This window comes from Myxine glutinosa, chromosome 5, assembly GCF_964187855.1.
Source record: "Myxine glutinosa chromosome 5, kmMyxGlut1.1, whole genome shotgun sequence".
In the NCBI taxonomy this organism is placed as follows: domain Eukaryota; kingdom Metazoa; phylum Chordata; class Myxini; order Myxiniformes; family Myxinidae; genus Myxine; species Myxine glutinosa.
Genome location: NC_136265.1, coordinates 156,635,501 through 156,660,908, shown reverse-complemented (window position 1 = coordinate 156,660,908; position 25,408 = coordinate 156,635,501). Strand labels below are relative to the sequence as shown.

The 25,408-nt window shown below is 46.7% G+C and overlaps 1 protein-coding gene across 3 annotated transcripts in view; it reads right to left on the bottom strand.

The window, feature by feature from the left end:
• The window catches only part of LOC137426898 (calpain-1 catalytic subunit), a 230,641-nt gene that overhangs the window by 12,105 nt on the left and 193,128 nt on the right, over positions 1-25,408 (bottom strand). Inside the window, exons 16-19 of one of the 3 annotated variants that reach the window (XM_078778894.1) lie at positions 16,315-16,379; positions 6,787-6,855; positions 5,446-5,524; positions 1,868-1,984 (exon numbers count right to left, since the gene is read on the bottom strand). In XM_078778894.1, the coding sequence (XP_078635020.1) occupies positions 1,868-1,984; positions 5,446-5,524; positions 6,787-6,855; positions 16,315-16,379 (330 nt within the window). Of the gene's footprint in view, positions 1-1,867; positions 1,985-3,772; positions 3,856-5,445; positions 6,856-16,314; positions 16,380-25,408 lie in introns of those variants that run through there. The other 2 variants (XM_078778896.1, XR_013623595.1) reach the window with 2 other exon arrangements.

Below are 25,408 nucleotides of genomic sequence, written 5' to 3'. Positions count from 1 at the left end.
AGCCCGCCGATTCCTTTGTTCGAGCCCACTTTCAGCGGAGATCTTGTAGATATGCTTTCTTATATAAACGGACCTCGGTCCGCCGGTTCACTAGGAGGGTCAGCACAGAGCCAGAGACGTATGCTGTCCATTTGTGCAGTATATGTTGACCCTTCTCCACAGCTGTGTACATGGTCTTTCAATAAACGCTTGTTACTCTTTATCCTCGTTGTGGAAACCTGATTCGCTTCCCGACATATATATATATATACGTATATATATATACAGTGGAACCTTGACTTACGAGTTTAATTCGTTCCGTGACCGAGCTCGTAACTCAAATTGCTCGTATCTCAAATCAAATTTCCCCATTGAAATGCATTGAAATGCTATTAATCCGTTCCAGCCCGCCAAAAACCACACCAATTTTTTTTTAAATATACAGTATATATAAAAATATCTCGCGCTTTATATTTCACCTGTATGCAGCATACAAGTTGGCAGGATGGCCTGGACTGGAGGTACGCACACTTGACTCTAAAGTCTAAACTGTCCAGCCTGGGTTTGAATCCCGACCCAGCTATAACCTGTCATGGGTGAATCACAGGCAGGGTGATTCATCAATGTGTGTACCGCTAAACTGGGCGCCCCGTTTGCGTCCCATTAGTTGTTGGATGTTAAGGATCTCACCGTGTTTTCCACAAAGAGAAGGCGAGCTATCGCCGGCACTCTGAACAAGTTGTGGCCTGGCATGGCATGAACATGAAAACATGAACATGAACATGAAATGTTCGACATGAACATGAAATTTTCCGAAATAACCAAAATGCGAAAACTAAAATGCAGCGCTATACGACAGAGATACGTACTGTACTTGAACGGCAAGATAACCACGTGACCAGAACCTACCTGGCGGCGTAAACTCGAAATAACCAAAATGCGAAAAGTAAAATGCAGCGCTATACGACAGAGATACGTACTGTACTTGAACGGCAAGATAACCACGTGACCAGAACCTACCTGGCGGCGTGAACTCGAAATAACCAAAATGCGAAAAAAAAAATGCAGCGCTATACGACAGAGATACGTACTGTACGTGCACGGCAAGATAACCACGTGACCAGAACAACCCACCTGGCGGCGTGAACTCGAAATAACCAAAATGCGAAAAAAAAAATGCAGCGCTATACGACAGAGATACGTACTTGAACGGCAAGATAACCACGTGACCGGGTGGCGAAAGCTCGTAACTCGGATCTCGGCTCGCATCTCAAAGCAATAAACTGCCGGAGCGACGGCTCGTATCTCGAAAAACTCGTAAGTTGGGGCACTCGTAAGTCAAGGTTCCACTGTATATATTATTTTTTTCAAAATGCCAACAGGATTAGAACAGCACCGGGCAACGCGTGTACCCCTGCTATTAAAAAATAAACAAGTGCTCCTGCCATCTTATAATGTTTACAATGTACTATATATGCATGTTTGAAATTTTTTTAACCACCAGTGTTCTTTTAACTGAACAAGCAGCCAAAATGTAACTTTTTAAAAAACATTGAGTTTAGTTTTTAACCAAAGGTAGTATGGCCAGGGGGAGATGGGAAGGAGCAGTGTGTGTGTGTTAATTCAGGTAAATTGATTATGGAAAACAATAGGAAGTAGAGAGAGAATGGAGGGGACAGTCGGGAGAAGGGAGCAGGTGAAGGACAGGAAACAGAGGTTAGAAGGAGATGAAAATAAAAATCGTGGATTGTTGAATTGAGCCTCAGAAATGGGTGGGGAACAAAAACACCACAACTGTGGGAATTATAAATAGAGGCCTTGAAGGCCTGATGATGTTACAGTAAAAGCAAGACTCCAGAAATATAATACAGGTAGCAGGTGTCCTTACTGCTCATGGCTTCGAGTCGGACGAGGCAACAAACGAAGTTATCAAAGTCTATGGTCATGTCGTCATCTCTGTATCGGGAAATGATCATCTGTGTGAGTTTGTCATTGAGTTGGTAGCCTGTGGATGGGGTAAAGGGGCAGAATACATAGGGGTTTAATTCAGCCATAAGCATGAATTGCCAACTCCCCTATCACTCACTACATACGAAATGAATATATATATATATATATATATATATATATATATATATATATATATATATATATATATATATATATATATATATATATATATATCTATCTATCTATCTATCTATCTATCTATATATATATATATACACACATATATATATATATATATATATATATATATATATATATATATATATATATATATATATATAATATATATATATATATGTCAAACAAAACTGTAAAAAAAATACACTGGACAATGGTTCAGGTAATACATGTCAAAACAAATACTGTAACATTTCACAACACAAAATGCAAAATGACGATGGGACATGATTGCTGACATTTCACTCACAAAGCTGAGTGGCATCCATTGCGAGGTTGGGAAAAAGTGCATGACAGTTAACCCTAAAATATCGCGGGCTCCAATATTGCGGGTTTCGACCAATCGCGGATAATCTATTGTGTCCCGATTCTGTTATTGCGGTATTTCATTTCGACCAATCGCAGGTATTTGAGCTGAGATAAGTCATCGTTTGCATCCATGTGTCCGATTACCTCCCATTACGAGCCTTTTGTTGTTTCTTGCGCACCGTTAGTTGTAGTAATCAGAAGCTTAGTTTAAAAGATGAAGAGCGCAATTGGGAAACACATTTGACGCGCTATTAAAGCACTCTTAATAACGAATCGTCATCAAACAGGAAATGACAAACGGAAATCCTGTAATACTAGATCTACAACATCTAGTGGCCACACAACAGTGGTGCCCAAACGTAAAACGATGGACAAAATCAATTGTGCGAAAAGGCAGAGAACGGTTACGACATTGTGTGAAAGAATCAAATTGTTAGATACGTTGGCAAAAAGTGAAAGTGCATCATCTGTGGGCCTTCATTACAGGATCAATTAATCGACTGTGTGGTAAATGTAAGTCAAATATCTGTGCAAGTGTTTCCGCCAGCAAAGTGCAAAAGTCTAACTCCAGTCCTGTCATTCTCACATTGAAAGGATGGAAAAAGCGCTTCTTGTTTGCATCAAGGAGCGAGCAGAAAAAAGTCCTTTTGAGTGGACCAATGATACGGGAGAAACCATTGCGGTTTTACTACTTTGAGTGGACCACTGGACCAGTGATATCGGAGAAACCATTACGGTTTTACCCCTTTGAGTGGACCAATGATACGGGAGAAACCATTACGGTTTTACCCCTTTGAGTGGACCAATGATACGGGAGAAACCATTACGGTTTTACCCCTTTGAGTGGACCAATGATACGGAAGAAACTATTACGGTTTTACCCCTTTGAGTGGACCAATGATACGGGAGAAACCATTACGGTTTTACCCCTTTGAGTGGACCAATGATACGGGAGAAACCATTCCGGTTTTACCCCTTTGAGTGGACCAATGATACGGGAGAAACCATTACGGTTTTACCCCTTTGAGTGGACCAGTGATATCGGAGAAATCATTGCGGATTTACCAACGTTTCCACAAGGTACCTGGGGCTGAATGGTCGAGTTCAACAATTCAACCATGATGCTGCACAAAACTACCCACTGCAACACACCAAACGAATTAAGCCGAAGGGATTCATGCCACAGCAGGTTTTTAACGCCAAAAAGATGGGATTTTTCTGGAAGAGAATGCAATATTGTACCTTCCTGTCCAAGGAGGAAAGATCTGCTCTGGGCTCAAGGTGGCTAACGATTGTCTTATCCTTCTATGGGCAATGCAGCTTCGTCTTGCTCCCGATGATCCAACACCCATCATCATCCCGAGCTATGTCTTGCGATTTCTATGTACGACAGAGTATGTATGTACAGTAATATGTTTACCATCACCCACCTCGCTGTTTTGTAAAAATCACCTCAATGCTGTTTTGCAATCAATTAAAAAAGTAAAAGTCTTGTGTGTTTGTTTATTTTAGAGCATAATTATTTTATTAGTCCCCTACCGGTGTACACCAGAGGGGACTATAGGTTTGCACTCCGTCCCTCCGTCCGTCAGTCCGTCAGTCAGTCCGTCAGTCCGTCACGCAAAGAACAGTTTTCCAGACTTTTTTTCCTAAACTATTAATGCTAATGATTTCAAACTTGGTACATGGTTTTCTCACGATAAGTTACAGATCAAGTTCGAACTTCACGACGTCTCGATCATTTTTGACAAAGTTATGGCACTTTGTTTATTCTAGAGTTCTCCTCAAGCCGCACCGCGCGGCGCGCGCCCTCAGCCTCGTCTCGCGAATGTCAACAGCGCGACACAACGCGTGCTTTCGGGAGGGGCGGAGCCAAACCAAGCAACATATATATATATATATATATATATATATATATATATATATATACACATCGATCATTGATCGTGAACCGGAAAATATAATAAATTACTGATATTTAGTGACTCGAAAGGTTCTTTATCAACAACTTATTTTCTCGTGCTTCTGCTGACCTGTCTGCAAGGTGTATAAATCGAAGTCCCGAGTGCGAATCACAGGTGAGCCCGCCCTGAGGTAATTAGCGATTGGGAGCGATTCAGAACCTGTGGGTAAATAACCCGTGGTAATTTCCCCAACAGTTTTCCGGACGACAGACTGCCGGTAGGGGACATGTATTGCAGCGCAACACTCAGAATGCTTGTTTCAATGGTGATATGTTTATTTCTGGATGCTGCTAACTTTCCTTAATATTTTCTCAAAGTCCAGGAACCGAACCCCCTTTTCTCATTGCCCCTTGGTATCCACTATCACGGTTTTAACTATTGCGGCATTTTCCAGGCATCTAACCCCTGCGATATTGGAGGGTTTGTTGTGTGAAATATTTGCCCCTTGTGACCACGGTAAGAAGACAGCTGCGACTTGGTTTTCGTCTAAATGTCACTGTGCAGCAACGGTTCTTGGAAAGGTCATGACAAATAAAGGCTGCATAACAAATAAGGAAAATTAGCCAAATAAAGGTATATTCAAGTATATTGAGGTATAACCTGAAAATGCCGCAAGTATAACACAAAGGTAAGACCAACACAAATTGAGGTGCAAGAACTCAGGCCAATTTGTTTGAAAGGAAACATGGGCCTGACCAGTTATTATCAAATCAGTAAACGAGTTCATGGTAACCAAAGCCGTGGCAATTAACAGACATGGTGAGGTATTGGTTAGAGTATCTGCTCTGACTGGTTGGATTGTGGTTCGAATCCCGGCTGAGTCATACCAAAGAGTAAAAATGGTACTTGCTGCTTCCTTGCTTGACGCTCAGCATTTGGAAAGGATAGAGCACAGACAAAACCATGGATTGGCAACCATTGGAAGAATAAAAGGAGAGGCTTTGATGGGCTTGATGACTTTCTGCGTTGAAGGTCTTTGAAAGGAAACTCATATTATTAAACTTACCGGCATCTTTCAGGGCCAGACGCATCTCAAAACTGTTGAAATCCCCTGAGTTGTCCATGTCGTTCTGCTTATAAATTTTCTGTGGGGGGCATGGAGGGGAAGAGAGGGGGACAGCTAGGACAATTCACCATCTATCATCCAGTTTTATTGAATTGATAGCTTGGGAGTTTATAGTCACAAGATAAAACAACCAAAGTTTTCAATACAAAGAAGCATTTACATTGATTACCAATGAGTAGCCGAAACGGTAGTTCTCACCCACAGACTGAAAGATGCACAGTTTCTATTGTTAATAAATCAATGTCTTTTGTTTTCCAATTTCAACCCCCTCTTTTACTGACGGAACCAAATCCAAACAAAACTAAAGGTATCTTTCGGCAACGACATTAGCTTCATTAGAGCTTACTGGTCCATAAAGACCACATCAGCTTGAAGTAAACTTGAAGAATGGGAAACCACAAATATTTAATCCAAAAAATAATAATAAATAATGATAATTTTAAAAAAAAACTGCTTTCTTAAGGCTGCTTAATCTCACGCTTCCCTCCATGGCTTCAGGTAAGTGGTGCACTGCCATTTCATGCCAGCCTCAGTTTCGACCCGCAATCTTTTCTACCCCCATTAACTCGACCCAACCAAACCCAACTCTTCATCTCAGGTTACTGTGTTTCCTCTCTCTCTGTCCCTCCTCTTTTGATCATTTTCGTTCAGTCTCTTACTCGATCATTACCTCCGAGTTCAAGAGTAAGATGATGGGGAGGTAATTACCTCCACCACCAAAGGTGGATGGAGGTTTTGTCTTCACCCCTGTCTGTTTATTTGTGAACACAATATCTCAAAAGGATGTGGACGGATTCAGACGATATTTGGCGGAAAAGTAGTGTATGTGACAAGGACGAAATGATTAGATTTTGGTGAAGATCTGAATATGCGTGCAGATACAATAATTATTTAATTATTCAAGCGATTCTTCATCATTGAGAGATCAGGCGAAAAGCGATATACAACATATTTTAAAAACTTGTGGATGTCTTATGACTAAAGTTGGTGGACGAGTTGGGTAGGTTTCAAGAACAAACCGATTAGATTTTGGTTCAGGTCCGAATCCAGATCCGCCCTATCAGTGAGATACAAAACATAAACTGTTCAGCCTGGCAGAGGTATGCGCTCTACCGAGTTCCGTTCTAGTTCTAACTACGGCCTGACTGTCAGAACGTTGACATTTCACCCTTTGTCACCTCACTCTTCCACAAGTCTCAATCATATACAGAGTAAAATAAATAATAAAAAACAGAAACCAATGGTGACAATAGATGCATGAGGGAGAAGTTGAAATTATACCTGCCATGCTTTGATCCTCTTCCAAAAGAAGTTGAATTCCGTGAGGCCAAGTTTGCCCGTGCTATCTTTCTGAAAGGTCCGTCAGTAAAACACAACTTTCAAAAATCAAATTGTTAACAACGCCATTTACAAATGCGTATGCTTGGGGAGCTCAACAGGGCAGCACCATGGACCACCACCCATAAAGAAAAGGCAGCATGCAAACACACACCTGCATTATGCAAAAGTTTTCGGAATTATTAACAACACAAAGATATTTGGGGCTTTTACTTGTATTTGTTGATTTTATATCAGTCACCTGTTATCTAGTGTTCCTCCTCAGATTTCTACAGATGTGGTGTGCAACGGTGTGTGCATGTCGGACTTGTGTTATGACTTGCACCTGCATAATTTCCCCATATTCTCACTTGGATCTTATTTGATGTCATCACCATAGCCATTGTATTTTCAGTATAAAATATAATATTAGCACGTTTTCGACCTCCCCTATTGTTAATTGCATAACTGACGGCCGGTTCAGCAACAGTCACTGGGAAATACATGTATGTGAACCTTTTTAACGCCATGGCACAATTCATGCAGCATTACTATGTGGTACATTACCAGATACAATTTCTGTTTCGGGATGGCAGGGGTGGGGGCTTGGAGGAAAAAAATAAAAAAATAAACGAGAAACAAATGAAAATTATTTTTGCATTTAAAAAAAATCACCAAACCAATGATTTGAAATACCATTTACATTTATTTACATGAACAAAGTTCTAATTCAGTAAACCATTGATGCGATATTGTCACATTTAAACACCAATTCACTTGGCATTTTGCTGCCTTGCGCAATTTTTATCCACATAAATTCTATGAAAACATACCAGTATCTAATCCCAGACTAGGTCCCCACCCTCCCCACCTTTGAGGGGAGCAAACCGTAAAGGATTTTCAATTCACGAATTGCACCATTTTGACCCCCAGATCCCATTAATAAATGCTATTGTTGTGGGAATGCGTTCTTGGGGTTAAGATGAAGATAGTTATCTCCATAATGCATGTTTAGCACAAGCATGACGTAGAATGCCCATATTAGGAAATGAATTGTTATTTGCATAGAAAGCTGCCATCTTCCTTCCCTACCTGTTCGTGTCTAAAACAGTTTCTCCCTTGAACCCCCTTATTGTTTTATCCCTCTGCAATCTGTCTTGTATCTTCTTTTTTGAGAAAAACAGAGCTACGACAACAATTTTCGGCAAGAAATTGGTAAGCACACAAACCGTCTATCAGGGTCAGGAATCAAGGGTAGGAGCCCACCCATGGACTATGCTTGCCTGGCTAATAGGCACCATATGGGCGTAGCCGAAATACGGCACAGGGCGGGACATGCATCGAAGGGATAAATGTGGTTCGAAAGGTGGGCTAGGAGGAGTTGCTCCTTGGTCCATATTGCTGGAGCTGTGCAGTTTTCTCTACATGCATGGTCGGAATAGCAGACACATCCCTTCACCTCAGCGCTTCCCAGACAGAAGCTGGAGGTCGTGCCTGCAGGTCTCCGCCACCTTGCCTGCTGGCATGCGATCATGCCTCGGCAGAAGACCAGACTCGTTCCCCGCCATGCCACATTTTTCCTTTTGGGACTTGCTGCGCTCACCTGAATACAGCAATAGTATTTTCATTCTTGTGCGCTTCCTGAACATTTATTTCGCATGGTGTGCCTGAGGCCTTAATGTTATATAATTAAGGGCCTTCCCATAATACGTTCCCATAATACGCCTTCCCATAATACGGTTTGAAATTCCAACTTCTTTCCTGGAAGTCCTGGCAGTGTCCATATGTTTTATACCTCTCCCACCCCCCCCCCCCTTCCCATGCCCCCTACCCATTGCCCTCTCCCTCTCACAGATCTCTCCATGTCTCCATGTCTCTCGGTCCCTGCTCTCAAAATAATGTTGTTTGTGTCCTTCCTCCTCTCTCCCCATCTTGTCTACCGCTCCCGATGTTATATGTTTTATGTGTCAGTTTGTCTTTCTGTGTGATTAATGTTCGCTCTTTCACGAGCCTCGATCTTGTATACAAAAAAAACAAACAAAAAAAAAACCTGGGTGTATAATAATTGTATAATCATTGCTTATTTTGTTATCCCTCCCCTATTTTTCAATACACTTTGCAAAGTAACTTGTTCACTGTGGAGTGATTCACGTTGCCCTGACCGTGGAGTGCAGTGGCTCTTAACCATCTGTTAAAGGACAGATTAGGTTTGGGGACAACTATCATCCCGTACAGAATGTACCATGCGTCTGGCATTGCAAACCACTCATGCCACCAATTCGGTACCAGGCATGAGGGAAGTACCGGCATGTCGCTCAACCAGGTCAGACGCTCCACAGAAGTATGGTAGAGCAGCAATGTAGCTCTTGACCCTGCTCGGAGTGCCCAAACGGGTGGACGAGTATGACTATAATAGTGGTTTGTCAAGATTCAGACCAGGAAACTGGCTCGGATGTGGACAACTGTAACACCATTTTCATAAATAAAGTTAAACAAACGATGTTTTGTACCGTATTTGAAATGATCAGAATTGGTTCAGATGTATAATATACTGTGATTATAGCTAGCCACAGATATCCATTTTGCTGTCATGGTAATTAATATTTTCTATAGCTTTACTGTAGACATTACAATTTTTAACATATAAATAAATGTTTAACCTTACATTCTGGTAATCACCTGAACGGCTCACCATTGGCAGTGCACTTCAGGTGAATACCAGTGAAATAGCCTATGACATCACAGCACATGCACTCATTGACAATCGCTCCATCTTTATAGCCTGGTGATAGTTTAACGGTTCAGGTAGCTAGCTTGAGATCTTAGGGTCCTGAGTTTGAGCCCCTGTCATTCCATTGAATTAACACCAGGTGGGTTGACTCAGCCAATCATCCATCCAAGGTTGGAAAAATGAGTACCAGCTGACTGGTAATGGGGGGCATTGCATCTGCAATGGAAATCAGTTCCATAACATTGTCCTGTAGGTAGGTTTCATGACAATTTGATCTCTGGCAATATCCTGTAGAAATACAATCATGCAATATATATCAGGATCACGGAATCATAAAGAAAGTTCAGTAATATCAATCAATGCAAGCAAGCCTAGATTATCTACGTATACGCACCATCCGAGTCTACATGTCTTAGATTAAATGTCACAGGAGTGTGCCGGAGCAGCAGTCGTCCGAGTTCTTATAGACGCCTCTCAGTGGTTAGAGAGAGCATCACACCTGGGTTCAACTTCGATACATTTTCATTACATTCTCCCCGCCGTTAGAACTACACTTCCGCTAGGCAGGAATCAAGCACGCAGCAGCATTAGTAGAGTAGTGATGTCAGTCCATGTCAGTCGGTCCATCCGTAGCGATCAGGGCGGCGAATTTCCCTGCCCGCACGGGTCCGGAAACTACCGGGTACTACATCCCCAAGCCCGGAGTACCCCGCATCAGAGTAGCCCCCAGAGGCAGGTGACGGAGGGGGCACCACAGTGCCTACAGGCAGGGGTGTATTTTGCGACGGGCGGGACGGCAGATGTTCCATAGGCAGAGCCACGGAAGAGTCCATAGACTCGTAAATTGGTTCGTCGATGTCCTCGCAAGGGTCGATGGCCCCGCAAGGGGCCAGGTGGCGTACGGAGACAGTGGACTCGCGTCCATCTGCCATCAACACGCGAGCATGCTCGGGATTAGCCTGGAGTACCTGCACCTTATCCACTAGTGGATCATACTTGCTCGTGCGAACCGCACGTTTGAGGTAGGCCGGCCCGGGCGGGCTCAGCGAGCCAACTAGGTAAAGATCGGATACTCACTGGGCTCCTCGGGTGATGAAACATCCGTTCGTGAGGAGTCTGGTTGGTGGCCGTACATAGTAAAGCCCTGATCGAGTTCAGCGCCGCAAGTAACGACCAAGCCCATTTATCTAGGCCCCGGCCGAGGGACCTTCGGCTTAGCGTGACGGCCCTCCATATAATCCCATTGAAGCGTTCGACCTGCCCATTCGCCTGTGGTCTATACGGGGTGGTATAGCTAGAAGCGACATTATGCTGAAGTAAGAAGCTCCTCACTTCCTGGGACAGGAACACCGCACCTCGATCGGTATGCACGTAGGCCGGATTCCCAAACATAGAAAACAAGTTCTGCAGACACCATATAACTGTGGCGGCCGTCATATCTGCGCACGTGAAAGCAAAAGGTAATCGCGAGTACTCATCAACGATAGTGAGCAGGTAACGAGAGTTACCCGACGCCGGCAGCGGCCCTTTGAAATCCATTGCCAATTGCTCCCACGGCCTAGTAGCCCTGACCAGCGTCCCCATGGGAGGGTTGTAAAAACAAGGTTTGAGTTCCGCACATATAGCACAGTCGCGACAGACCTGGCAAATGTCCTCAACCGAGTATGGCAGATTACGACAATGCACAAAATGAGCGAAACGCGTCACCCCAGGATGACACAGAGTGTCGTGCAAAGCGCCCAGACCCTCCAAAGATATGAGGCCCGCACACGTTGCCGGCCGCGATAAAGCGTCGGCAACCAGGTTATCCCTCCCCGGGCGATATTTGATGGTGCAGCAGAAATCGGTGAGTTTGATGCGCCAGCGAGTGATTTTCTCATTCTTAATGCGTTGAGCATGCAGGGTGTCGTACATAAACGTAACGCTCTGTTGGTCCGTGATGATTTGGAAGCAACGTCCGAGCAAGTAGGGACGCCAACGGCGAATAGACTCGACGATCGCGTACGCTTCCTTTTCGACCGACGAATGTCTCCGCTCAGCGGAGGTGAGAGTTCATGAAAAGTAAGCCACAGGGCGCCCCCCCTGGGAGAGAGTCGCAGCTATCGCATGATGTGAGGCATCACTTTCCAAAACGAAAGATTTGTTCTCGTCAATCGTCGCCACAGCGGCCCCAGCGATGTCGGACTTAAGGCCATGAAAAGCAGCCTTGGCATCAAGGCTCATGGGGAACGCTTCGCAGTCCACAAGTGGGCGGAGTTTCACGGATAAATTTTGCACCCACTTAGAATAATGGGCGAACAGCCCGAGAGCATGCTTCAGCGAAGCTCGATCGCAGGGCGGTGCCATGTCGTGCAAGGGTCGCAGACGCTCCTTATCCGGAGCAACAGAGCCGTGGGTCACGGTGTACCCCAGAAGATCTATCGTGCGCACGGAGTAACGACACTTAGCCTCATTCATGGTTAAGCGATACCGCTGCGCGACCTCGAGGAAGCGCTTCAGATTTGCATCATGATGCTCCTGGTCATGCCCGCAAACCGTAAGATTGTCCAGATATACAAAGACGTCGGTCAAGTTCTCCTTAGCGATGAGGTCGTCCATAGCCCTCTGAAAACACGCGACCCCGTTCGTGACCCCAAAAGGTAGCCGGGTGAACTGGTATACCTCTGACCCGATTCAAACGCGGCATAGATACGGTCGGCCTCGGAGATGGGGATGTGATGATACGCACTACGCAGATCGAGAGTGCTGTAGACCGAGTACTGGGCCACCTGTCGAACCAGGGAGTCCATCCCCGGAAGGGGGTAGGCGTCCAGCTGTGTAAATCGATTAATCGTCTGCGAATAGTCGATTACCATGCGTTTGCGATGCGCTTCACTTCGTACCACCAGGACATGGGCCGGCCATGGCGTCCGACTAGGTTCTATGATACCTTCCTTTAAGAGCTGGGCCGTTTCTTCCGCAATGAATTGTGCGTCAGCTCGTGAGTAGCGTCACGATTTAACCGCTACAGGTGTGCAGTCCGTGGTCATATTGGGGAACAGCGACAGCGGCTCAATTTCCATCCCTGCAAGGGCGCACACAGCAAGTGTGTCAGGGCAACCAAATTCCATTTCCAACCGTCCATGTCGCTTAAGAAAATCATGTCCGAGCAAAACATCTGCACATAATGCTGGTAAGACCATGAGATACACATCTGGGAATATTTGTCCCTTTATCAAGACCCTGGTGTTGGGCTAGCGGCTAGGGTGCCGGCTTAGGATCCTAGGATCCTGGGTTCGAATCTCGGTCGATCGCCGAATTAATGCCAGGGGGGTTGACTCAGCCTGTCATCCTTCCGAGGTCGGCTAATTGAGTACCAGTTCACTGGTAATTCCCTGTTTGTCGTTGAAGGCGGCAAAAAGGGTTGGCGTCAGGAAGGGCATCCGGCCGTAAAACATTGCTTCAAAAAGGGGACCAAAAAAACAACAACTACCACGGTCCCCGAAAAGGCCAACCCCCGCTTTGTGGGGAAAAATGGCCTCTAAACGGTGGTATCACAAGCTTCAATCGACATTCCCCTTTTGTGCTGAGCCGAAGCCCTTGAGAGGCCATAAAGATCCGATGTCTTGTCCCAATAATCGGCCATCCATGTTTTTGCACCAATCGATAAATCAACATAACTATCAGTAGACCCTGTATCGATTAAAGCTCCAGCAAAAATTCCCTCGATCATAAGAGGGATAATAGCCCGAGCCAGGCCAGGTGGTCCTGCCGAGCCATCCAGGCGAGACGATCGCGCCTCGCGTGTGGATCCAACGCCAGCTAAAGTTTTCCATGCCGCAATAGCTTGTAGTTCGTACGTGCAGCCTCCGGAGGGCGCTCGTGTCACGCGCGGAGTTTCAGAGCCAGCTAGAGTTTTCCCCGCCGAAGCAGGAGCTTGTAGTTCGTACGAGCAGTCTTTGGATGGCGCTCGTGTCACGCGCGGAGTTTCATCAGTGACAGCGGTTTCCTGGGCCTTGAATTGATTGTCTAAGGTTTTCAGCCAATGTATCAGTTCCGCGCCCGCGTCCGCTGCTTGCGGGTCGGCTGCCAATTGCGGCACCTGAATCATCCTGTGTCCCGCCATGTCACCCACATTCGCCTCTCGTTCTCGATTGGATCAAATTGTCATTAATTGTAATGGAAATCAGTTCCACAACATTGTCCTGTAGGTAGGTTTAATGACAATTTGATCTCTGGCAATATCCTGTAGAAATACAATCATGCAATATATATCAGGATCATGGAATCATAAAGAAAGTTCAGTAATATCAATCAATGCAAGCAAGCCTAGATTATCTACGTATACGCACCATCCGAGTCTACATGTCTCAGATTAAATGTCACAGGAGTGTGCCGGAGCAGCAGTCGTCCGAGTTCTTATAGACGCCTCTCAGTGGTTAGAGAGAGCATCACACCTGGGTTCAACTTAGATACATTTTCATTGCAGCATCAGTGGCAAAGCCACACCCACAGAAAATGAAGCAGCTCAGCAGACACATAGGCTGCATATGAACCAACACCACAACTCCTTGTTGGCACCGATGATAAAACTCTGATCACCACAAAATCCAGTTAATAATTTAGTAGCAAAGCTAATATTAGTGCAAATGCTTCTGCTGAGAAATGTAATTTAAAATGGGAAACGAAGCATTTGTGGACAGAAGAAAAAAATAATAACAAGCGGTCAAAGACCAGCACTTGCGAAATCAGTTGCTGTGACCTTGTCCTATGGAACAAAAAAAAACAATGGGGTTCTGGCTTTGCACGATGGAGGCTGCCTCCTCTTTTGACCTCAAAAACAATAGGCTTCCAGCCAATGACGTGCTCTACAAGATTCATGAAGATCGGTGTTGAATTGTGACCTGTAGGCGATTGACATACAATCAAACCAGATGTTGTGCACAGCACGATACTTGCAAAATCCAAATGAAAAATAGTTGCCATGGAAACAGCAATTAAAAAATTTGGAAAATTTGACCTGATTGAATGTTTTACATGATTTAATGTTATAAATAAGAAATGTTGTAATTATGGCCCAATAGGTGTTTTGTATGTTTCGAATGGCCTTAACCCTTGACTATTTTTGATTAAATGTTACTCACAAATACTACACATACATACAAATAAGCGGTGTAAGTTTCAATTTGACTTATTGAAAAATTATTTGAGGTTATAAAAAAAAATTCACAAAAAGTCCTATTTCACTATAATGGGGTGAAATTGTTGTCATGGAAACGACTGACATGTAAAAACGGCTCAATCGATCGTTCCTATTTTGTGAACCAATTCAGTAACCCAATATGCAAATACAACAACAACAACAGGCATTTTAAGGCCATTTTCCCTGCAAGAGCGGGGGTTAGCCTTGCGGTCCCCATGACAATCTTCTCCATTTTGTCCTATTTTCTGCATCTCCCCTTGTTAACCCCTTGCCCACATTTCTTCTTCGACCATCTTTAGCCAAGTCTTTCTCGGTCTTCCCCATCCTCTACTCCCTTCTACATTCATTTCCATCACTCTTCTCAACCAGTCACTTTCATCCTTCCTCAACACATGACCAAACCATGCAACTCAACACATAACCAAATATGCAAATCCTGTTCAAATTTGAAGTCTACATGAAGGAAATAGTTTATTTTATATGATTATGCTTGTCCTTTTACCTTTTGACCCTGAAAACAATAGGCCTCGAGCTTTTGATTGGTGAACCAATTCAGTGATCCAATATACAAATCATGTTCGAACTAGCAGAGTATCATAAGCCTGGTATTGCCTTAGCGGTTAGGGTGCTGGCTTGGGATCCAAGGATCCTGGGTTCAAATCCTGGTCGATCGTTGAATTAACGCCAGGGGGTTGACTCACTGACTCAGCCTGTCATCCTTCCGAGGTCGACAAATTGAGTACCAGTTTCCTGGTAATTCCCTGTGCGTCACAAGAAGCGACTAACAGGGTTGGTGGCAGGAAGGGCCTCCAGCTGTAAAACATTGCTTCAAAAAGGGGACTAAAGACACTAAAGGTGATTCTAGCAGGGTATCCTCCTTCCAGGTGAGTGGGGTTTTCACATTACTTGTTGAAATAGGTATAGTCTGTATATTGCAAGAAGACTATCGATGTTTGTGTGGTGTGCATCTAAAAGGATCAAACTGGTCTACAGGTCCAAAGGGTATTTTCCAATCGTAATTATGATCTAAAGAGGGTCTAGTGAGGGCTTATAGGGATTTGAGGAGGACAGAAGGGGTCTTAAAAGGGTTTATTCCAATAGTCATCAGCGGCTAAAGGGTTTAAAGGGATATAAAGAGGTCGAAGGGGGTCATGGAGGGGTGTGTGGGGTCTAATAGGCCTAATGGGTCTGTTCAAATAGTCGTTTGGATCTAAAGGGTTTAGAGGGTATGTTCCTATCGTAGTTGGTGTATGAAGGTGTCTAAATAAATCTTTAGTGTTTGGTGTATAAAGGTGACGTTGAACTGACTCAATAACCACTCCGGGTCGAATTTAAAATATTTAATTGGAGAGATTATCAGAGGTCAAAGAAATTACGAAAGAGCCAACAACAATTACAAGAGAAACACAGTTATAAAAGAAAACAGCTCGATGATACAATGATCAGTACAACGAGATCAATCTCAGATCAATGTCAGGGATTATTAACAGAGAAGACCAACCAATATAGTTGCAAATCTTCGATTTTGCAAGTCATAATAACAACAATAATAATAATAATAATAAACAGAAAAGGATACATCCAGGAGAGACACGATGTTGCGGCAAGCGTCGATGCTGAAGCCATCAGTTTTAATGTTTCCATCTGCAAGACAAGTTCACCCACATTCAAAAATCCTATTACTTTTCTTTGTGGTCAGATATTATAAATAAATAAAAATAAAAATAAAAGATTCACAGAATGTCTCGTTTCACAGCTCTGCTAATACATCTGGGTGTTCACTCCAACAAAATTTTATTTGGCCTAATTGGCGATCCAGTATTTACAGACAGCTCAAGATCCGGAGATCCTGCGTTCTAATCCCATACATTGTGTTGATTTCCAAATAGTGTGTCTAATTTCCTTGCAACTCATGTCAAAGTGCACCGGCATCTCCACATGTATTTGTTCTGTGTGCAGGTTATGAACAAGCTCCACCAAGGAAAACAAGTATATGCATGGCAGCAAATCCTTTATCATATTAGGGAAAAAAAAGGATTAATCCCCTGGAATAAGATCAGGATTAGTTACGAGGTCATTTATAGGGGAAATGAGGTTTTTTGTTTTTTTTTGTGTGCTGCTGCTGCTGCTGCTGCTGCTGCTGCTGCTGCTACTACTACTACTACTACCACTACTACTACTACTACTACTACTACTACTACTCTAATGGCTCAATTTGTTCCCAACTTCTTGTGGGGTCAGCCCAAGGCTTTCACAAACCGGCTCGCCATGCTTCCTGTTCAACCGAAGGCGATTCAGGAGGAAATTTGCAATATGTTCAAGGGTGCTGGTGATAACTCGCCTACCCTTCACGAAAGACACTGTGGGAGCCTTAAAGTCTCCCAGACAATGCCAGTAGATGAGACACACAGCTTAGCAACCATCTGAGGAAGGGCAGTACTCTGTGAAGTGATGTCCCTGCAGGTTCACAATGTTGATGTTTGTATTTTGATCTCAGAAAAAAAACTAGAACGGCACCCAGTAGAGAGCATACCTCCACCTGGTTGGCCATATCACTCAATGGTGAAGAATAGATTACAAAATTCTACGAGCTGAATCCGGATCTTCACCAAAATTGAATCGATTCTTCTTTGTCACACAAAAAACCTGTCCACCAAGTCTTGTCCAAATCTGTCCACAACGTTTTGAGATATCCTGCTATGTATCGTGTTTGGCCCTACCTCCCAATGGTGAAGAATCACTTAAAAATTCTAGTAGCCGGATCCAAATCTGGATCTTCACCAAAATCTAATCATTTCGTCGTTATCACATACGCTACATCTCTGCCAAATTTCGTCCGAATCCGTCCACAACTTTTTGAGATATCTTATTCACAAACAAACGGACAAAAAACAGACAGACAGACACAGTGGTGAAAACATAACCTCCATCCACCTTTGGTGGCGGAGGTAACAAATTACAAATGCACAATGTATTTTCACATGAAGTATATACCAAACGCATTTATCCACAACTTCCTCAATTAGGATAAATACTTTGACGAATTGTTTTGAATTATTTTTTCCTATACAAGATCAAGGCTCATGGAAGAACGAGGTTATGGAGGGTATAAGACAATGAACTGACAATACAGCCACAGTTGAACATTTCGAAAAAAAAAAAAAAAGAGAATTAACGAACAATAAAACAAGAAGACGTCATGCGCAGCACGATACTTACAAAATCCGCCCCCCCCCCCCCCCAAAAGTTTTCCATTGATACAGCAAATTGTCCATTTCATGAAGATTAAAATTTACAATCTTGATCAAAGCTCGGGTCAACAGGATGAAAAGTGACGATTTTTCAAATGAAAAATGATGATTTTAGAAGTTTGACTTTGAGTTGACCTTTGACCTTTTGATCTCAAACATAGTTGGTTTTCCTATTTATTGACACAATGTGCAAATGCTGTTCAATTTACCAAGTCAATCGGATGAAAATTGACAGGTTTTTCAGATGAAAATTGATGATTTTGGAAGTTTGACCTTCAGTTGACCTTTGACATTTGACCTCAAAAATAGTATGTTTCCCAATTTGGTGACTTGATATGCAAATGCTGTTCAATTTTCAAGTCAATCGGTTGAGAATTGACTGCTTTTTGGATGGAAATTGATGACTTTTCAAATTTGACATTGAGTTGACCTTTTGACCTCAAAAATAGATAATTTCCCAATTTAGACTCAATATACAAATGTTATTCAATTTTCAAGTCAATCGGATTTAAAATGGCGATTTTAGAAATTTGACCTCCAAATGACCTTTGACCTCAAAATCAATAGGCTTCTCAATTGAGACGACCTAAGACAACTTGGTGAAGTTTCATGACGATCAGTTTAGAATTGTGACCTGGAGGCCGGTGACAAACAGACAAACAAACAGACAGACCCACAAACGCAACCGACCAATACACTTGAAAAATCTTCGATTTTGCAAGTGATAAGATACAGAATGGGAAAAAAAACATTTTCAACCTGCAAGTAAGAGTGTTGGATTAGTTAGGGTTAATGGTGGTCGAAAAGACAATGGGTATCGCCTACTTGAAGCCTTGGAGGAAAGGGTGTGATTGAGCATGTGTCCATTAGACAGGAGAAATCAAAAGGAACAGAGCATACACTCAGTAGAGTGCGTACCTCTGCCAAGCTGAACATTTTAGGTTTTGGAGCCCAGCGAGAGGCTGGATCTGCATCCTCCAGACCTCAACCAAATTCTAATCGGCTTGTTCTTGTCACATAGGGACTCATCCAGCAAGTTTCGTCCGAATCAGTCAACGTTTTGAAATAGCGTGCTCTATATCGTCTTTGGGCCTTTCTCTGAATAGTGAAGAATTACTTTAAAAAAAAACTAGATGGTATATATAGAAATAGTTACCCTGCACAGTCGACTTTGTGCGAGCCAACTCGACTCTTGAAGTTTTTTTTTTTTTCCTTTCATCCAATATGGCTGCCAGACCAGGTGAGCGATAACGTCATAAATTTACATTCAAAAATATAATTGTTGCATAGATCATGCTCAACAAATTTCAAATATCAGACCACGCGTTGTACTTGTCAAATTATGATGTTGAAGGAGCTGGGGCTCCCACGTCGATCGGAAGAATGGACGCGACAAAAAGCTGGAATTCATCCGAGTTGCTTTAATCAAACCAAACACTCAGGCACTCTGAAAAGCCCGTTTATCGGGCAGCAATATATATACATATTATCCCGGAGCGTTTGCCCAGAAAAGGCGAGAGGGGGCGTGGCCCAGCGTCCTGGCTGCGGCCTGGCAAGTTGAGGGCGAGCCTGCCCGGGCGTCCTGGACGAGCCCGGCATGGTGATCGCTCCGCGTCCTTGATAGGTGCAAGGCGATTGTGAAAACCCAGCGGTAGCCGCTACACACGTCCCCCCAGAATCGACTTGCACCGGCAGGGTCAATTTGAGGGGGGTCCTGATGACCCGGCCGAAGCGACCCCTGGCGGGTCGTGGGAGGGGGTCCGGTGTGGTGGTGGGCGGTCGAGTGGGGGGCACCGTGGACGGGGGGCGGCCTCGCCGCGGCGGAAGGGCCACCCGTGGTGGGTGGTCGACGTCCACGTGCGCCGGCTTGAGGCGGTCCACCGCAATCCGGTCCGACCTGCCGCCGATGTCGATGACGAACGACTTGTCGTCCCGTCGCAGCACCCGGAAGGGCCCGTCGTACGGCGGCCTGAGTGGCCCCCGATGTGCGTCGTGACGCACAAAAACATACTCCGCTGTGCGAAGTGCTGGGGGGACGTAGGACTGGGGGTCACCGTGGTGGGATGTTGGCACGGGGGCAAACCGTCGGGCGGCCTCCTGGAGGTCCGAGCGCTGGTGAGCTGCGGACCAGGGACTGGTAGCGTCGGGCACGAATTCGCCCGGGACGCGTAGCGCCTGGCCATAGACCAGCTCGGCGGTGGATGCCTGGAGGTCCTCCTTGGGGGCCGTGCGGAGGCCCAAAAGGACCCACGGCAGTCGGTCGGCCCAACCGCCGTCTTGAAGGCCGGACATGAGCGCGGCCTTCATGGAGCGGTGGAATCGCTCGCACAACCCGTTTGCTTGGGGGTGGTAGGCCGTAGTACGGTGGAGCTTGACCCCCAGGTTGCGGGCGACCGTGCCCCACAGCTCGGAGGTGAACTGTGGTCCGCGGTCTGACGAGATGTCCGCCGGTGCGCCGAAGCGGGCGACCCAGGTGGCGATGAAAGCCTGCGCCACGTCGGCGGTGGTGGTGGAGACGAGGGGAACGGCCTCCGGCCACCTGGTGGTCCTGTCCACCATGGTGAGCAGGTTTGTGAACCCCCGTGACGGCGGGAGGGGGCCCACCAGATCCACGTTGATGTGGTCGAAACGTCGTTCGGGCACGGTGAAAGGTGCCAGCGGGGCCTGGGTGTGTTGGTGGACCTTGGCCAGTTGGCAGGCCGTGCAGGTGCTGGTCCAATCGCGGACGTCCCGACGAAGGCCGTGCCAGACGAATCGCGCCGACACCAGCTTCTGGGAAGCTTTCCGGCCCGGGTGGTAAAGGCCGTGGAGGGAGGCGAAGATGCGGCGTTGCCAGGTGACGGGCACGATGGGGCGAGGCTGGCCTTGGGAGACGTCGCAGAGCAGGACAGTGTCCGCGAAGGGGATGTCGGCCAGGCGGAGGCCCGTGTCCGCCGCCCGGAGGGCTTGCACCGTGGTGTCGGTGGTTTGGTCCGCCGCCATAAGCGCAAAGTCCACGCCCAGGTGGACCGCATTCGCGCTGGCCCGGGAAAGACAGTCGGCCACGGTGTTGTTTTTGCCGGCGACGTGCCGGATGTCCGTGGTAAACTCCGACACGGCGGAGAGGTGGCGCTGTTGGCGGGCCGACCACGGCTCCGTGACCTTGGCCATGGCGTAAACCAACGGCTTGTGGTCGACGAACGCCGTGAAAGGTCGGCCCTCCAGGAAGTGGCGGAAATGGCGGACGGCCAGGTGTAGACCGAGGAGCTCCCGGTCAAACGTGCTGTATTTGAGCTCGTTCGGCCGGAGCTGCCAGCTGAAAAAAGCGAGTGGCTGCCAAACCCCGTTCACCCATTGCTCATGTACGGCGCCCACCGCGTAGTCGGAGGCATCCGTGGTGAGGGCGATGGGAGCGTTGAGCACCGGGTGAGCGAGCAGTGTTGCGTCGGCGAGGGCCTGCTTTGAGCTTTGGAAGGCCGCATCCATTGCTGCGGACCAGGCGATGTCGTGCTTGGCCGGCTTGCCCCGGAGGGCTTCGTAGAGGGGCCGCATGAGTTGAGCAGCACGGGGCACGAAGCGGTGATAAAAATTCACCATTCCCAGGAATTCCTGCAGGGCCTTTATGGTGCGGGGACGCGGGAACGTGGTGATGGCCTCGACCTTGGTTGGCAGCGGCACGGCCCCGTTCTTGGTGATGTGGTGGCCCAAAAAATCAACGGCCGTCGTGCCGAAGTGGCATTTGGCCGGGTTGACGATGAGGCCGTGCTCGCTGAGGCGCCCGAACAGTGTTCGGAGGTGGAGGAGGTGCTCGGCCCGGGACGTGCTGGCGACGAGGATGTCGTCCAGGTAAACGAAAAGGAACGGCAGGTCACGCGGCACGCCGTCCATCAAGCGCTGGAACGCCTGAGCCGCGTTCTTGAGACCAAACGGCATCCGCAAGAATTCGAATAAGCCGAACGGCGTGATGACTGCCGTTTTCGGGACGTCGGCCGCCCTGACAGGTACCTGGTGATATCCCCGTATGAGATCAATTTTCGAAAAAATGACCCGTCCCGCCAGACGGGCGGAGAAGTCTTGGATATGCGGGATCGGGTACCTGTCGGGGGTGGTAGCGTCATTGAGACGGCGGTAGTCGCCACACGGGCGCCATCCACCCCCCGGCTTTGGCACGATGTGCAGTGGCGAGGCCCATGCGCTATCGGAGCGCCGCACGATGCCGAGGTGCTCCAACGCGTCGAATTCGGCCTTCGCCACGGCGAGCTTGGCTGGGTCGAGGCGGCGGGCCCTGGCGTAGACCGGCGGGCCCGTGGTTGGTATGTGGTGCTCGATCCCATGCCGTACTGCGACGGCCGAAAACGTCGGCCGCGTGAGGGCCGGGAACTCCGTGAGCAGGCGAGCAAACTCGTTCGCCGCCGGGACGGCGCATGCCAGCTCGGTCGGCGCGGAGCTGCTCAATGTGCATACCAGGGAGCTGAAGGTTTTGGCGTTGATTAAACGACGCCGTTGGACGTCCACCAGCAGTCCGTGTGCGCAGAGGAAGTCGGCGCCTAGCAGAGCCATGGGCACGTTTGCAGTTACAAACGTCCAAGCAAAGCGTTGGCCGCCGAAGCAGAGGGTGATGTTGCGCGGGCCGAAGGTGCGGATGGTCGATCCGTTGGCCGCAACCAAGGAGGGGCCGCCAACCGCGGACTGCCTGTCCTGGTCAGAGGCGGGTATGACACTCAGTTGGGCGCCGGTGTCGCACAGGAAGCGCCGTCCGGACGCTTTATCCGTGATGAACAGTAAGTTGCCCGTGTGGCCGGCGCTCATGGCTGGTAATGAACGCCGGCCCGGCCGTTTCCCGGCCTGCCGAAGGTGCACGGGGGTCAGCATGTCCGGGCCTTCTGTCCGAACCTGGCATGATAGTAACACCACGCTTGGTCAGGTGGAGGCCCCGGTCGTCGTGCTGGAGGTGGTCGGCTCGGTGTAGCGGCCGCCAATTGCGTCGGCAGTTCGGTCGTCGACCGTGCCGGGTGCTCGGGCGCCATGGGTGTTGCGTCGGACGGCGGTGGGTCCCATGTCGCCGCTGCGATGCGCTGACCTGCGGCGGAGATCTTGTCGGCTTCTCTGGCAAGGGCCCGGGGATCTGTGATCGTCGTGCTTGCCAGGGCGAGGCGTACCGGGTTAGGCAGCTGACGGAGGAACAGCTCCCAGAACAGGAATGCCGGAGAGTGCTCGCCGAGCAGTGAAAGCATGTAGTCCATTCGCTCGGAAGGGCGCGTGTCGCCGAGCTCGGGCAGGTCGAGCAGGCGCCGTGCACGTTCCGCCGATGGGAGGGCGAAAGCGTCGAGGAGAAGCTCCTTAATCGCGCCGTATTTGTCAGCGGCTGGCGGGCTCTCGAGGAGGCTCAGGGCGCGGGCCGCGGTGGCCGAACCGAGCGCTGCTACCACATGGTGGAAGCGGGTGTCGTCGGCCGTGATGCCTCGCAGGGCGAACAGGGAATCCGCCTGTGCGAACCAAACCGCCGCGTGAGCCTCCCAGAAGGTAGGCAGTTTAAGGGCGACTGCCGTGTCCATGTCGGTAGGTCACCAATGAAGGAGCTGGGGCTCCCACGTCGATCGGAAGAATGGACGCGACAAAAAGCTGGAATTCATCCGAGTTGCTTTAATCAAACCAAACACTCAGGCACTCTGAAAAGCCCGTTTATCGGGCAGCAATATATATACATATTATCCCGGAGCGTTTGCCCAGAAAAGGCGAGCGGGGGCGTGGCCCAGCGTCCTGGCTGCGGCCTGGCAAGTTGAGGGCGAGCCTGCCCGGGCATGCCCGGGCGTCCCGACCGAGGCCTGGCAAGTTGAGCGCGGGCCTGCCCGGGCGTCCTGGACGAGCCCGGCATGGTGATCGCTCCGCGTCCTTGATAGGTGCAAGGCGATTGTGAAAACCCAGCGGTAGCCGCTACAATGTCATAATGAAGGCACCAATGAGTTATTTACAATGAGCTATGTTTCATTTATTTCCATGAGCGGTTTCAAAGATATAGAGGTCCAAAGTTTTCCGCTTTTTCCCCAAGATGGTGCCCGTACCACATGACCTATGACATAATTATCACTTTTAAATTATTCTTGAGTAGATGCATACTATGGTGAATATTTTGTCAAATCGGACCTATTGCCGAGAAAATGAATTTAAACAAGATGGCACCAGTACCACGTGACCCATGATATCATGATCACCATTATCACCAAAACATTATACATGAGTATCAATCGTTTTGGTTTATTGCAAAAAGCACATGACAAAAGTCTGAGGACTAAAATGGTCAGTGTTTCAATTCGAATTGAAAGCATGTTTACATTTTACAATAATTACAATAATAGATTACAACAAGAAGAAAAAGACAGAAAATGCCATAGCCCCTGCCATGGTTTTAGGAATTGCGCTGTATGGAGTGTTAAAGGCTGTCAGTCAGCCATCTTTGGTCGGATGACAAAACAAAATCTTCTGCGTCTTTTTGCCAAGTATAAACAAAATCAGTCCATACATCTCCGAGATGTGGTTGCAGATGCACGGACGGCCGAGACCAAATCCATAAGCCCCCATTTTCGGGCCGAGTCCAACGTGGGCTAATAATAATAATAATAATTATAAATCAAGATATAATAAGATGCAAGTTATGAAATGCATCGATCAATATAAAGTTATGTCAAAAAAAAAAGCCAAAACAAGTACAGATACATTCAAAGTACACCGCCGCCATGTCAAGTAAATAAATAAATAATATCCTCCAGTGCTGCATTGCCGGGGCACCTTAGGCACCCAGCGATACCGCCATGCAGCACAAAGAGATGTTATTGGGAGGGATAGGTGTACAATAATTGATTGATTAATTGCATAATTAAAATCAATAAACATTAATCATAAAATTATATCGCATTCAATTGGATGATAGCATACCAAAACTACTAGTGTTTCATCCGAAGCTACAACTTTTCGAAAAGTAATTAAATAACTCATTAATTGGAAAAATAAATAAATAATTGATTAATAAATAAATAATAAATCGATTAATCAATAGATCAAAAATATCCTTTATAGCTACATCACTTGGTCACTGTCATGTCCGAATATCAGCTGCCTTGCTCAAAAGGTGCCTGAGATATTGTCCAGATGAGAAAGAAAATAAACAAGTGATTAATAACGAAAATAAATGAATAATAATGGTAAAATAATTAAATTATTAATTAATTGGCTAACAGAGTACCGAAACCCCACCCTTTCATCCCAATCTGTAAGTTAAAAAAAATCAATCAATTAAGCAATGAATCGAATAATCAAATAATTAATTGACCAATTCATTAATTAATAAACCAGAAATACCCTTGAAAGCCACATCACTTGGTCATTGTTGTGTCCAAATATCAGCTTCCTAGCTCAAAAGGTGCCTGAGATATTTCCCATACGAGA